This window comes from Pristis pectinata, chromosome 14 (assembly GCF_009764475.1).
Source record: "Pristis pectinata isolate sPriPec2 chromosome 14, sPriPec2.1.pri, whole genome shotgun sequence".
NCBI classification, from domain to species: Eukaryota; Metazoa; Chordata; class Chondrichthyes; order Rhinopristiformes; family Pristidae; genus Pristis; species Pristis pectinata.
This window is the reverse complement of record NC_067418.1, coordinates 6,647,720-6,662,928: the sequence shown is the minus strand read 5'-3', so window position 1 is coordinate 6,662,928 and position 15,209 is coordinate 6,647,720. Positions and strand designations below refer to the sequence as shown.

The following is a 15,209-nucleotide window of genomic DNA, read 5'->3' as shown; positions in this document are numbered from 1 at the left end:
GTCTGGATGGCATGCAAAACAAACATTTTCACTGTACCTCAGTATGTGTGACAATAATAAACCAATTACTAATTACTACCTGTACAAGTGTCTTTTAAATGTTGTTGTTGTACCTGCCTCAACCACTTCCTCTGGCAGCTCGTTCCATATACTCACCATCCTCTGTGTGAAGAAGTTGCCCCTCAAGTCCCTATTAAATCTTTCCCCCTTACCTTAAATCTCTGCCCTCTAGTTTTAGATTCCTTTTCCCTATGAAAAAGACTACGTGAATTCACCCTATTAATGCCACTCATGATGTTATACACCTCTATAAGGTCACCCCTCAGTCTCCAACGCTCCAAGGAATAAAGTCCTAGCTTGCCCAACCTCTCCCTATAACTCAGGCCCTCGAGTCCTGGCAACATTCTCGTAAATCTTCTTTACACTCTTTCCAGCTTAATTACGTCTTTCCTATAACAGGAAGACCAAAACTGTACACATTACTCCAAATGCAGCCTCACCAATGTCTTATACAACTGCAGTATGACGTCCCATCCTATACTCAGCATCCTGACTGATGAAGGCTAGCATGCCAAATACTTTCTTCACCACCCTGTCTACTTGTGATGCCACTTTCAGGGAACTATATATTTGTACTACTAGGTCCCTCTGTTCTACAGCACTCCCCAGAGCCCTACCAAAATGCAACACCTCACGCTAATCTGAATTGAATGCCATTTGCCATTTCTACAACTCACTTACCTTTCTGATCAGGATCCCCTTCTCTCATTTCGTACTTAGCCACTGAGTAGGTGCAATATTTTTGGTCTTAGGATGTTGGCTCCTCTTGCCCACTTCCACACAGAGTAATGAGCATCAAGGTAGTTCAGGGACTGGGATAGAGGTGCCCAGTGTCTCAAACTCTGGGGAGTCCTGGTGGTGAAGGACCAAAGAAGGAAAGATGCCTATACCTGCAGAGGAAAAGAAGGTCAGCTAGTTCTCTTATCAGCTGGTGCTGCTCTACAAATATCATACTGGAGTCCCAACATTGGGACTGCTGCAAGAGGAGAGATTAAGTTGACGAAGTTTGTATTCACTGGAACATAGAAGACTAAGGCAAGATTTTGAAGCTTACAAAATTCTGACAGGGTTAGACTGACTGAATGTGGGAAGGATGACTTTCTTGTCTGGTGTCTAGAATGAAGTGGTCACAGAGTCAGGTTACGGAAAAATATTTGGACTGAGATGAGAAATTTCTTCACTTAGAAGGTGGTGAACCTGTGAAATTTGCTGTCACAGAAAGCTGTAGAGACAGAATCGCCGAATGTTTTTAAGAAGGGGATGGATAGATTTTTAGACCCAAAAGGCATCAAGTGTTGTGGGATAGAAATCTGGTACTGAGGTAGAGAATTGGCCGTGAACACAGTGAAAGGCAGAAAAGGTTCAAAGGGCTGATGACCAGACTCCTGATCCTAGGTCTATATTTCCTCCCATTGTTATTACAAAATAAGCACAGTGAGATGCCAATGACCAAACATTACCTTTCACCTGGCAAGGTGCTCAGTGACAGTGTAGACCAGAATCATTTTTGGTAAAGTTCATAGAGAACAGCTGCAGCAATGCAGAGTTGATGAAGATTTTGTTTATTTATTAAGATGCAGGCATTACTGTCAAGACTAGCGTGTATTGCCCATCCCTCAATGCCATGAGTGAAGTGAGTGTGCCAAGTCATTTCAAAGCACAGTTAAGAATAAACTGCATTGCTTTGAGTCTGGAGTTGCATATACACCAGATTGAGTAAGGATGTCTGGCTTCCTTCCTTGACAGGTATTAGTGAATCAGATGGGTTTTAACCACAGTTTGGCAGTTTCCTGGCCACCATTACTGACACCAGTTTTTCATCTTTTTTTTACTTATTATTTTTGTTATTATTACTTGATAATTATTATTATTGCTTGAAGTTAAATTTCACAGCTGCTGTGGTGGGATTCAAACTCAGAACTTGAGATCACAGAGTCAAACAACACAGAAAGAGGTCCTTCTGCCCATCATGCCCATGCCAACCATCGCACCTGTCCCATTTACTAGCACTTGGTCCATGGGCTACTCTCCCTTGGAGACTCTTGATTCTAGCTTGCTAGAGACTGGCAAGTTGTGCTTGGCAGACAGGATTCTCTCTATGGTGCTGTGCATGGAAATAGTCCAACTGTAGTACTCCAGTAATACTACAGATCCCACCTGCCCAAGTGGAACGGTTTGCACCTGAACTAAAGGGGAACTGATATCCTTGCAGGAAGGTTTGGTGCTGCTGCTCAGGGAGGTTTAAACTAGAGTTGCAGGGGGGTGGGAACCAGAGTGGCAGGCCAGCAGGTGGAGAGGCTGTGGGGAAAGTAGATGTTAAGCCTACAAGCAAAGATGGAAACCAAAAGATTGAACATAGTGGGGCAAATGTTCTGAGTTGCATCTATTTCAATGCAAGGAGTATTGCAGGTAAGGCAGATGAACTTAGAGCATGGATCCGTACGTGGAATTATGATGTTGTAGCCATTAGTGAGACTTGGTTGCAGGAGGGGCAGGACTGGCAGCTCAATGTTCCGGGGTTCCATTGTTTTAGACATGATAGAGGGGGAGGTACTAAAGGAGAGGTGACATTGCACATCAGGGAAGATCTCACGGCAGTGCTCAGAGAGGACATACTGGAAGGCTCGACTACTGAGGCAATTTGGGTGGAACTGAGGAATAAAAAAGGGATGACCACATTAATGGAACTATATTATAGACCTCCCAATAGTTAGTGGGATTTAGAGGAACAAATTTGCAGATAGATAGCAGACAGTTGTAGGAAATATAAAGTTGTGATAGTAGGTGATTTTAACTTTCCACAAATTGACTGGGACTCCCATACTGTAAAAGGACTGGATGGGATAGAGTTCGTCAAATTTTCAGGAAAGTTTCCTTAATCAATATGTAGAGGTCCCAACTAGAGTGAGTGTGATACTGGATCTCCTCTTAGGGAACAAGAAAGGGCAGGTGACAGAAGTGTGTGTAGGGGAACACTTTGGATCTAGTGATCATAATTCCATTAGTTTCAAGATAATTATGGAGAAGGATAGGACTGGTCTTGGGGTTAAGATTCTAAACTGGAGGAAGGCCACTTTTGAGGACATCAGAAGGGATCTGGCAGGCGTCCATTGGGATAGGTTGTTTTCCGGCAAAGAAATGCTTGGTAAGTGGGAGGCCTTCAAGAGTGAAATATTGAGAGTACAGAATCTGTATGTTCCTGTTGGAATAAAAGGAAAGGTTAACAGGTTTAGGGAACAATATCGAGGGATATTGAGGCCCTGCTAAAGAAAAAGAAGGAGGTGCATATCAGGTATAGGCAGTTAGGATTGAATGAGGCACCTGAGGAGTAAAAGAAATGCAAGAGAACACTTAAGGGAGAAAGCAGGAGGGCTAAAAGAGGACAGGAGGTTGCTCTGTCAGACAAGGTGAAAGAAAATCCCAAAGGATTCTATAGCTATATTAAGAGCAAAAGGATAGCAAGGGACAAAATTGGTCCTCTTGAAGATCTGCGTGGTCATCTATGTGTGGATCTGAAAGAGATGGGGGAGATCTTAAATGAATTTTTTGCATCCGCATTTACTTGAAAGTCAGAGTCTATAGAACTGAGGAAAAAGAGTAGTGAGGTCATGGACCGTATCCGGATACGGAAGAGGAGGTGCTTGCTGTCTCGAGGTGAATTAGGGTGGATAAATCCCCAGGTCCTGACGAGGTGTTCCCTTGTACCTTGTGGGAGGCTAGTACAGAAATTGCACGGGCCCTGGCAGAGATATTTAGAACGTCCTTAGCCATGGGTGAGGTGCCGGAGGACTGGAGTATAGCTAATGTTGTTCTGTAGTTTAAGAAAGACTCTATGAATAAGCAGGGAAATTATAGGCCGGTGAGGCTGACGTCAGTCGTGGGTAAATTATTGGAAGGTATTCTGAGGGACAGGATATATAAATATTTGGATAGACAGGGCCTGATTAGGGATAGTCAACATTGCTTTGTGCGTGGCAGGTCATGTCTAACCAATCTAATAGGGTTTTTCGAGGGGGTTACCAGGAAGGTTGATCAAGGGAAGGCAGTGGACGTTGTCTACATGGCCTTTGACAAAGTCCCACAATGAAGACTGCTCCATAAGGTTAAGTCACTTGGCATTCAGGATGAAGTAGTCAATTGGATTCAACATTGGCTTAGCGGGAGAAGCCAGTGAGTGGTAGTAGATGGCTGCCTCTCTGATTGGAGGCCTGTGACTAGTGGTGTGTCGCAGGGATCTGTGCTGGGTCCATTGTTGTTTATCATCTTTATTAATGATTTAGATGATAATGTGGTAAACTGGATCAGCAAATTTGTGGATGACACCAAGATTGGGGGTGTAGTGGACAGCGAGGAAGGCTATCAAAACTTGCAAAGTGATCTGGACCAGCTGGGAAAATGGGCTTAAAAATGGCAGATGGAATTTAATGCAGACAAGTATGAGGTTTTGCACTTTGGGAGAACAAACCAGGGTAAGACATACAAAATGAATGGTAGGGCTCTGAGGTGTGTGGTAGAACAGAGGGACCTGGGAATACAGATCCATGGTTCCTTGAAAATGGTGTCACAGGTAGATAGGGTCGTAAAGAGAGCTTTTGGCACTTTGGTCTTCATAAATCAGGGCATTGAGTACAGGAGTTGGGATGAAGTTGTACAGGACGTTGGTGAGGCCAAACTTAGATTACTGTGTGCAATTCTGTTCACCTACCTACAGGAAAGATATCGATAGGCTTGAAAGAATGCAGGGAAAATTTACACTGATGTTGCTGGGACTTGAGGACCTTAGTTATAGGGAAAGGTTGAAGAGGTTAGGACTTTATTCCCTGGAGCACAGGAGAATGAGGTATACAAAATTATGAGGGCTATAGATAGAGTGAATGCATGCAGACTTTTTGCCCTCAAGGTTGGGTGAGACTAGAACTAGAGGTCATAGGTTTAGGGTGAAAGGTGAAATATTTAAGGGGAATCTGAGGGGGAACTTCTTCACTCAGAGGGTGGTGCGAGTGTGGAACGATCTGCCAGCGGAAGTTGTAGATATGGGTTCGATTTAACATTTAAGAGAAATTTGGATAGGTACATGGATGAGAGAGGGACAGAGGGCTATGGTCTGGGTGCAGGTAGATGGGACTAGGCAGAAAACCAAGCTGGCATGGACTAGATGGGCCAAATGGCCTGTTTCTGTACTGTAGTGCTCTATGACTCTACTGTATCCTAAGTCTTCACGAAGTGTTCCAGAAACTGTCTTGATTTCGTTCTAATTTCTCTTTAAACCTCCAGTACTAAATAGAAGGTGATATAGAAAGTATTCAAAATTGTTTGGAACAACTTGTTTATTCCCAATCAGGTGGTCACCGTTGGGAAAGGAAGCCAGTGTACATATGTTGTACAGAGAGATTTTCAGTGGGTATGTGATTAAATCTGCACCATGTTCAACAGAATGCCTTTAATCTGAATTTAAATGGTTTGCTGTTTGAAGTGTGAAGCTTGTGTTGGTGTTTATCCAGAGTGCAAATATAGTTCCAAGCAGGTCATCAGTAACCTGAAGACACTTCCATTGTCTGCACAATTGATTTATGGGCAGGTATCTCCAGAGCTTGTAATGGACAATGGAGAAATCATTGACCACCAGCTTCTTTCTCATTCCTCCAGCGAGCCGCCAGAGGGTGGAGATCAGAGCCAATTACGCAAGAGTGCAAAAACAATACGGGCAAGATGCCACCAACATTGTTGTTAGATCAAGAAGAAACCTCAAAGTTCAGGTATGGAATTTCTGCTGCAGGAAACAACCGATCTGAACTTGTTTGCTGCATTAGGAACGAGTGAATTTGCAACAGTTTTTCAAATGTACCTACTAATGCTTTAAAATTTATACACACCAACTGGGGGCTTTACTTTTTGTTAAAGGACCCCACTTTTGAAGGTCATTATTGACCGTTAGTTCATGGCCTTTCAGTCAATCTTCAGAACACCTTGGAGATTTAGACAATGTATTTTCTGCATTCTGAAGGGGAAGGGTGAGCAGCCAGAAGTCATGGTACGCATTGGTACCAATGACATTGATAGGAAAAAGGATGAGGTCCTGAAGAGGGAATGTAGGGAGTTCAGAAGGAAGCTAAAAAGCAGGACCTCAAGGGTGGTAATCTCTGGATTGCTATCTGTGCCACGCACCAGAGGGTATGAATAGGAAGATATGGCAGATGAATGCGTGGCTGAACAGTTGGTGCAGGGGGCAGGGTTTCAGATTTAGGGATCACTGGGATCTGTTCTGGGGAAGTTATTACAAAAGGGATGGGTTACACCTGAACTCGAGAGGGACCAATGTCCTTGTGGGCAGGTTGCTAGAGCTGTTGGGGAGGGTTTAAACTAGGTTGGCAGGGGGATGGGAACCAGAGTGTTAGGTCAGATGATGGAGCAGTTGATGTACAGGTAGATGCGATGTGCAGAGGGGCTGTGAGGAAGGATAGGCAGTGGATAGGGCATAAACGCAGTCAGTTGGACGGGTTGAAATGTATTTACTTTAATGCGAGAAGTATTAAGGTTGATGAAATGGATCAGTAGGTGGAATTACGATGTTGTGGCCATTACAGAGAGTTGGCTGTCGCAAGGGCAGGATCAGCTTGATGGTCCGGGGTGTAGATGTTTCAAAAAGGATAGGGAGGGAGGTAAAAGAGGACGGGGGGGGGGGAGTAAGTGGCATTGCTAAACAGGCATAGTATCACAGCTGCAGAAAGGGAGGACGTCCTGGAGGGATCGTCTACTATCAGTGTGGGTGGAGGTCAGAAACAGGAAGGGAGCGATCACTCTATTAGAAGTATTCTATAGACCCCCCATTAACCACTGGGACATTGAGGAGCAGATAAGTAGACAGATTTTGGAAAGGTGCAAAAATAACAGGGTTGTTGTCATGGGGGACTTCAACTTCCCTATTGATTGGCACCTCCTTAGTGCAAAGGGTTTAGATGGGGTAGAATTTGTTAAGTGTTTCCAGGAAGGATTCCTGACACAGTATGTGGACAGGCCAACTAGAGGAGAGGCCATACTGGATCTAGTACTAGGCAATGAACCTGGTCAGGTGACAGTGGGCAAGCATTTTGGAGACAGTGACCACAACTCCCTGACCTCTAGCATAGCCATGGGCAAGGATATGAGCAGATGATATCAGAAAATTTTTAATTGAGAGACGGATAATTATGCTGGTATTAGGCAGGAACTTGGGAGCATAAATTGGGAACAGATGCTCTCAGGGAAATGCACAGCAGAAATGTGGAGGCTGTTTAGGAAACACTTGCGTGGGGTTCTGGATAGGTTTATCCCACTGGGACAGGGTAAGGATGGTAGGGTGAAGGAACCATGCTTGTTGAAAAGGGAGATGAAACATTTAGTCAAGAGGAAGAAGGAAACATACTTTGGGTTTCGGAAGCAAAAATCAGGCAGGGGTCTTGAGAATTATAAGGTAGCCAGGAAAGAGCTTAGGAAGGGACTTAGGAGAGCTAGAAGGGGACATGAGAAGGCCTTAGCGAGTAGGATTAAGGAAAACCGTAAGGTGTTCTACATGTACATGAAGAACAGGAGGATGACTAGCGTGAGGGTAGGACCTGACTACTCAGGGATAAAGGGGGAACATGTGCCTGGGGGCAGAGGAGGTAGGGGAGGTCCTTAATGAATACTTTGCTTTAGTGTTCACCAGGGAGAGGGACCTTGACATATGTGTGGTCAGTGTAGAACAAGCTAATGTGCTAGAGCATCTTGAGGTTAAGAAAGGGGTAGTGTTGGAGCTTCTAAAAAACGTTAGGATAGATAAGTCCCTGGGGCCGGATGGGATATACCCCATGTTCCCAAAGGAGGCGAGAGAAGAGATTTCTAGGGTATTGACGATGATATTTACGTCCTCCCTGGCCACAGGAGTGGTATCAGAGGACTGGAGGATAGCAAATGTTATTCTGCTGTTCAAGAAAGGTAATAGGGATAATTCTGGGAGTTATAGACCAGTGAGTCTTACGTCACTGGTGGGCAAGCTATTGGAGAGGATTCTTAGGGACAAGATTTACAAGCATTTGGAGAAGCATAGTCTTATTAGGGATAGTCAGCATGGCCTTATGAGGGGCAGGTCGTGCCTCACGAGCCTAATTGAGTTTTTTGAGGAGGTGACAAAACAAATTGGTGAAGTTAGAGCAGTGGACGTAGTGTGTATGGAATTCAGCAAGGCGTTTGACACGGTTCCACATGGAAGGCTCATCCAGAAAGTCATGAGGCATGGGATCCATGGAGATTTGGTTGCATGGATTTGGAATTTGCTTGATCACAGAAGGCAGAGGGTGATCATAGATGGAATGTGTTCTGCCTGGAGGTCGGTGACTAGTGGTGTTCCACAGGGATCCGTTCTGGGACCCCTGCTCTTTGTGATTTTTATAAATGGATGAGGAACTGGAAGGGTGGGTTAGTAAGTTTGCAGATGATATGAAGGTTGGTGGTGTTGTGGATAGTGTAGAAGGTTGTCATAGGTTACAACAGGATACAGACAGGATGCAGACTTGGGTGGACAAGTGGCAGATGGAGTTCAATCTGGAAAACTGAAGTGATACACTTTGGAAGAATGAACTTGAAGGGGGAGTACATGGTTAATGGCAGGATTCTCAGCAATGTGGAGGAAAAGAGGGATCTTAGGGTCCAAGTCCATAGATCCATCAAAGTTGCCACGCAAGTTGACAGGGTGGTTAAGAAGGCGTATGGTGTGCTGGCCTTCATTAGTTGGGGGATTGAATTCAAGAGCCGCAAGGTAATGTTGAGGCTCTATAGAACCATGGTTAGACCACACTTAGAATATTGTGTTCAATTCTGGTCACCTGATTATAGGAAGGATGTGGAAGCTTTAGAGAGGGTGGAGGAGATTTACCAGGGTGCTGCCTGGATTAGAGAACACACCTTATTAAGCAAGCTAGGGCTTTTCTCTTTGGAGTGATGCAGGATGAGAGGTGACTTGATAGAGGTGTATAAGATTATGAGGGGCATAGATCAAGTGGACAGCCTGCACCTCCCAGGGTGGCAATGGACATTAGTTTAAGGTCAGAGTAGGAAAGTTTAGGGGAGATGTCAGAGGTAGGTGTTTTACACAGAGAGTGGTGGATGCCTGGAACACACTGCCGGGGGTGGTGGTAGAGGCAGATACATTAGGGGCATTAGGAGACTCTTAGATAGGTACATGGATGTAAGAAAAATGGAGGGTTATGGGCTGTGTAGGAGTGAAGGGTTAAATTGATCATGGAGTAGGTTTATATAGGTCGGCACAACATCGTGGGCCGAAGGGCCCGTACTGTGCTGTATATTCTATATATACTATGTTCTATATTCTATGTGTTAAAGTCTTTATATTGATTAAATCTGTTGTACAGATCCAGCTTTGGGAGTCAAGTTAAAAATGGTACTTAAGAACACCTGATTCCAGAACTAATCCAGACTCTTGTCTCCAACCTAACTCCATATTTAAATAGATCGAGAATCTTCTAAGGGAACATTCTCCCTCTGCTTTCCGTGGAACACATATCCAGTTGAAGTAATGTTTCCTTTCAGAAGTCTAACCTTGTTTGACTTCAAATAAAGTAGCTGGAGACCATAATTCTACTCTCTTTTCTCTAAACACTTACATTTCTAGCCTTTGGGAGCCTTTGCTGTACATGTATCCAATTAAAATTCCAGCCAGATATTTCTGTAATATAGGAAACACATTATCCACCTGTCCCTCAAAAAATACTGTCAAAACAACCAAATAATTCTTTTTGTTTTGTTGATGTATGGGTCAGGACTTGGAGAACTCACCTGCTCTTCTATAAGGCATTGCCAGGGGATCTTTCACTTTCCCCTTTGTGGAGAGACAGAATCTTGGTTTAAGGTTCACCTGAAAATGGCACTCTGACAGTGCAGCACTACCTCAGTACTGACTAGGAACTATCAGCCTGCATTGAAAAGCAGCAGAAACTCCAAAAAAATGCCGCCGTTTTGACAACTTTACCAAGTTTTTCTTCTGTTCATCTGCCAATGGTGGCGACAGATCAGGAGAAACTCAGTAGGAAAGTATTATTCTTTCAGCAGCTGTGTTTTGATAGACTTCTAAGCTGGTGTTTTTTTTACACAGGCTGAGGCTCCCAGCCCATTTCTGGCCATTCTCCCAGGCAGAGATATTAATGAATGAATGAGACAGGTAAGTAGCAAATCACAATAAATCTTCTGCCTTAATTATGTCCTAATGAAACAGTTAGTGCTTTCATCTGCCATTAATCAGGTACAGCAATTATGTTTCTCAGCATGCTATAATTGAAGGAATGGAAAAATGCCTGTTTATTGTCACAGAGTCCCACAGTGTGGAAACTTTGGTCCACCATATTCAGACCAATTGTCAATCACCTGTCTACACTAACCCCATTTTCCCTCTTGCATCCCATCATTGTCCCTTCCCTCCACCCATCAATTTTCCCACCACCATTCTGCACCAGGGGCAATTTACAGTGTCAACCTGTCAACCCGCACGTCTTTGGAATGTGGGAGGAAACCGGAGCACCCAGGGTAAACCCACGCAGTCACAGGAAGAACGTACAAACCCCACCCAGACAGAACCCAAGGTCAGGATCAAACCTGAATCTCTGGAGTTGTGCGGCTAACTGCTAACTTCTGCACCACTGCGTTGCCCAAATGTTCTGAAAGAAAATTATATTCCATATGTTGAAGGCAGAGAGATTTATGTTGTAGGAAGCTCAAATGGAATGGAACAATAGTAAAGGTTCACATTCAGATTGAGGCAATAGTTTTTGGTATGACTTATGAAGTTTATTGTTAAGTAAGAATGAAATGTTATTGACACAGTGGCACTGTGGTAGAGTTAGTGCTGCTGCCACACATCTCCTGGGTTCAGTCCTGACCTTAGGTATTGTCTGTGTGGATGTGGATGTACTACATGTGAGCATGTGGGTTTCCCCTGAGTTCCAGTTTCTTCAAACATCCCAGAGTTATGCTGGTAGGTTAATTAGCTACTGTAAATTACCCCAAGTGTAATTAAGTGAAAAAGGAATCAATGGAAAGCTGATGGCCATGTGAGAGAGAGAATAAGTTGCAGGGCCACAGGGGAATAAGACAAGGGAGAGTTGGACTAATGAGATTAGAGTCACGGAGTTATACAGCACAGAAAAAGCCCTTTTGGCCCAACTTGTCCCATTTGCCCACATCCCTCTAAGTCTTTCCTATCCATGTACCTCTCTAAATGTCTCTTAAGCATTGTAATTGTACCCGCCTCTACCCCTTCCTGTTCCACACACCCAACATCCTGTTGTGTGACAACAGGGTCAAGTTTTCTCTTGGCTACCCTTTAAATCTTTCCCCTCTCATCTGAGATCTCCCCTCAATAAGCTGGAGTTGTTCTCCCTGGAGTGGAGCAGTTGATAGAGGTGTATAAAATTATGAGGGGCATAGATGGGGTAGATAGTAGGAAACTTTTTTCCATAGCAGAGGTGTCCAGAAATAGAGGGCTTAGGTTTAGGTTTTAAGGGAATAGAGGGTTAGAGGGGATCTTTTCACCTGGAGACTGGTTGAAATATGGATCACACTACCTGAAGGCCAACTGGATAGTATGAATTGGTTGAGATCTTTGAAATAATATTTTCATTTGCCATAAAATAATAGCCAAGTGTGTCTTCTGTAATGGGAATGAAGTTATTTCAAGAACTTCTTGTGTAAACTGTAATTTCGTTTTCTGATTGCAGTGAGGATTTTGGGGTCAACCTGATAGAAATCTGAAAACCCAGAAGTTCCTGATGAGGAAATGGATTTGCCAAATTGCAGTGGATTCTTGTCATCAACCTTTTCAATTTCCCTGTAACAGATCATCTTCAAAGTGTTACCACAAGAGAATGAAACACTCCAGACAACCATTGACTGATGAACTGTTTTTGGGAATGAACCAATTCAAAAGGAATATCTGCTGCCCATCTTGATGCCTGGTTTAATGAATATCTGGATTGTGGAACAAAGACTGGTTGGGTGAGACGTGAACTAAAAGGTGTAAGATTTGGTTAAATTTCATAATAAATAAATAAATCGATAGATAGATAGATAGATAGATAGATAGATAGATAGATAGATAGATAGATAGATAGATAGATAGATAGATAGATAGATAGATAGATAGATAGATAGATAGATAGATAGATAGATAGATAGATAGATTAGATTAGATTAGATTAGATTAGATAAAATAGATAGGAATAGGAATCTATCGGAAAGAAAACCAATATTAGGTGATCCTTTCTGTCCAATAAAGCAATTTGTTGATGTTCTTTAAAACAGCAACTTTAACTCAAATTTATGTAAAATCCTACGTGGGTTTCCTCCGCGTGCTCCGGTTTCCTCCCACATTCCAAAGACGGACAGGTTAGGAAGTTGTGGGGATACTATGTTGGCGTCGGAAGTGTGGCGACACTTGTGGGCTGCCCTCAGAACACTCTACGCAAAAGAAGCATTTCACTGTGTTTTAATATACATGTGACTAATAAAGAAACCTTATCTTGTCTTATTCATAATACAGCAGATGTTGGAAATCTGAAATAACACACAATGCTTCAAGTACTCAGCAGGTCAGGCAACATCTATGGAGAGAGAAATGAATTCTGATGGAAAGTCATCAAAATGAAGTGTTAACTCTGCTTGACTTGATGAGTGCATCCAGCATTTTATGTTCATTACAGAAAACTGAATTCACCCCTACCAAGCAGCCAAACTCTGCTCCCCAGGAAGTTTCCACTGAATATGTCACAGTATCTTACATCACAAAATGAGGCCTTTTGACCCAATATCCCCTGCTGGTTGTTTGAAAAATAAACTATCCCAATGAATCCACTGCTGATTCTCACATGACTCAGACGTAGCAAATACTTCCTTCTCATACCATATCCAATCCCGATACAGAAATATGCCATTAAATGTGCTTTTGTTCCCTCTTCAGGCAATGTATCCCTGAATTACTGATCTCACTGTTGTCTCACTGAGTCCCACTGTTTCTCCCTGTTTACCCGATCTAAATATTTTTTCTGTCCTCCCATTGAGCAAAAGAAACAAAAGCCTGAAAGCATGTACCACCAGGCTCAAGGACAGCTTCTATCCCGCTGCTATAAGACTTTTGAATAGTCCCCTAGTACGATAAAATGGACTCTTGACCTCACAATCTACCTCGTTACGACCTTGCACCTTATTGTCTACCTGCACTGCATTTTCTCTTTAACACTTTATTCTGCATTCTGTTATTGTTTTCCCTTGTACTACCTCAGTGCACTGTTATAATGAAATGATCTGTATGGATGGCATGCAAAACAAGCTTTTCACTGTACCTCAGTATGTGTGTCAATAGTAAACCAATTTTAATTCCAATGACATATTGAATGATTCCATTAACCTTCTGTAGAAGTCCAACTTTTCTACCCTCCACAATGCAGTCCTTTAGCCCTCTAGATGTTCCAGTTAATCTCTACACAAAGACATAAATATTCTTGCTAAAGTGTGGCACCCAGAATCAGAGGCAATCCTCCAACTGGAATTGAACTGGTTGAGAGGCTCATCGGGAGTTGAGAGCAGGGGGAACTGTAGCACTGAAATGGCTGAGAGAGGGGTAAAGTGGAGCACGTGGCAACAATTTTAAGCTTGAAATGTTGTGGAATTATGAGGTGGTGTTGGTCAAAATGTCCGCTGTTGATCCTCATACCGGTTACGATGTCATAGGCCCTGTCAACATGTTCTTCCTCTGCAGCTATCAGAGACTTAAGCTTTCTGAGAAATCTACAAACTTAGTTATTAATTTACAATAAAAATTGGTAATTGGTTTGTTATTGTCATATGTACCGAGATACAGTGAAAAGCTTTTGTTTGCATGCTGCCCATATAGGTCATTCCAAACATAAGTACATCGAGGTAGTACAAGAGGAAAACCATAACAGAATGCAGACTATAATGTTACAGTTACAAAGTACAGTGCAGGTAGACAAATAACGTGCAAGAGCAATGATGAGGTAGAACATAGAACATTACAGCACAGTACAGGCCCTTCGGCCCACAATGTTGTGCTGACATTTTATCCTGCTCTAAGATCTACCTAACCCCTCCCTCCCACATAGCTCTCCATTTCTCTATCATTTATGTGGCTATCTAAGAGTCTCTTAAATGTCCCTAATGTATCTGCCCCCACAACCTCTGCCGACAGTGCGTTCTACGCACCCACCACTCTCTGTGTAAAAAACTTACTTCTGATATCCCCAGTTGAGAATTCAATCACAGTGGGTTCAGGAATGAGTGGGCAATTCAAGGGTCTGCGCTGCCACATCAATATCCCGCACACAGTGTCTCCCAGCCTCACTCTTCCACGGATAGTTCCTTGGAGCTCCCTTCACTGAACACAATCCTACGTAATCAAGTGACCTGCATGCAGAGATGACTGGCTGTTGTGCAGCTTGCTGTGGCTTGGACATAGTGTATGGGAGTTGATCCAGACAGTTCATCCCATGGAAGGTGTTTCAGGTACACTGGAGTGCCAAGCACACATCTCTCGTCCCTTGCTTGGGAGCCTTTTCTGCTGTTGCACTCTGCCATGCACAGAGCTCTTTAAGCAAGGATTTACTTCCCACAAGTCAGTAAGGCAACGAGACAGCAACTGCCAGCTCTGTATGGGCATTCCAGTGGGTAACTCCAAGGTCCCATGGAATTGTGTGCATGGATTTGTGTGCTAAACACCACAGCACTACTTTTCACACATTACTGGTATTGGTATTGGTTTATTATTGTCACTTGTACCGAGGTACAGTGAAAAAACTTGTCTTGCATACCGATCATACAGGTCAATTCATTACACAGTGCAGTTACATTGAGTTAGTACTGAGTGCATTGAGGTGGTACAGGTAAAAACAATAACAGTACAGAGTAAAGTGTCACAGCTACAGAGGAAGTGCAGTGCAATAAGGTGCAAGGTCACAACAAGGTAGATCGTGAGGTCAGAGTCCATCTCATCATATCAGGAACGGTTCAATGGTCTTATCACAGAGGGATAGAAGCTGTCCTTAAGCCTGGTGGTACGTGCTCTCAGGCTCCTGTGTCTTCTACCTGATGGAAGAGGACAGAAGAGAAAA

General features: G+C 43.3%; 1 protein-coding gene across 5 annotated transcripts in view; it reads left to right on the top strand.

Annotated features, from left to right (window-relative positions):
* Positions 1-12,108, top strand: part of LOC127577799 (doublecortin domain-containing protein 1-like) — a 282,541-nt gene extending 270,433 nt beyond the window's left edge. For 4 of the 5 annotated variants that reach the window (XM_052029374.1, XM_052029376.1, XM_052029375.1 and 1 more), the window contains 3 exons: positions 5,707-5,816; positions 10,187-10,252; positions 11,805-12,108. In XM_052029374.1, coding sequence (XP_051885334.1) covers positions 5,707-5,816; positions 10,187-10,243 — 167 coding nt within the window. In that variant the 3' untranslated portion in view covers positions 10,244-10,252; positions 11,805-12,108. Of the gene's footprint in view, positions 1-5,706; positions 5,817-10,186; positions 10,253-11,804 lie in introns of those variants that run through there. The other variant, XR_007957440.1, reaches the window with a different exon arrangement.
* The last annotated feature ends 3,101 nt before the right edge of the window (positions 12,109-15,209 follow it).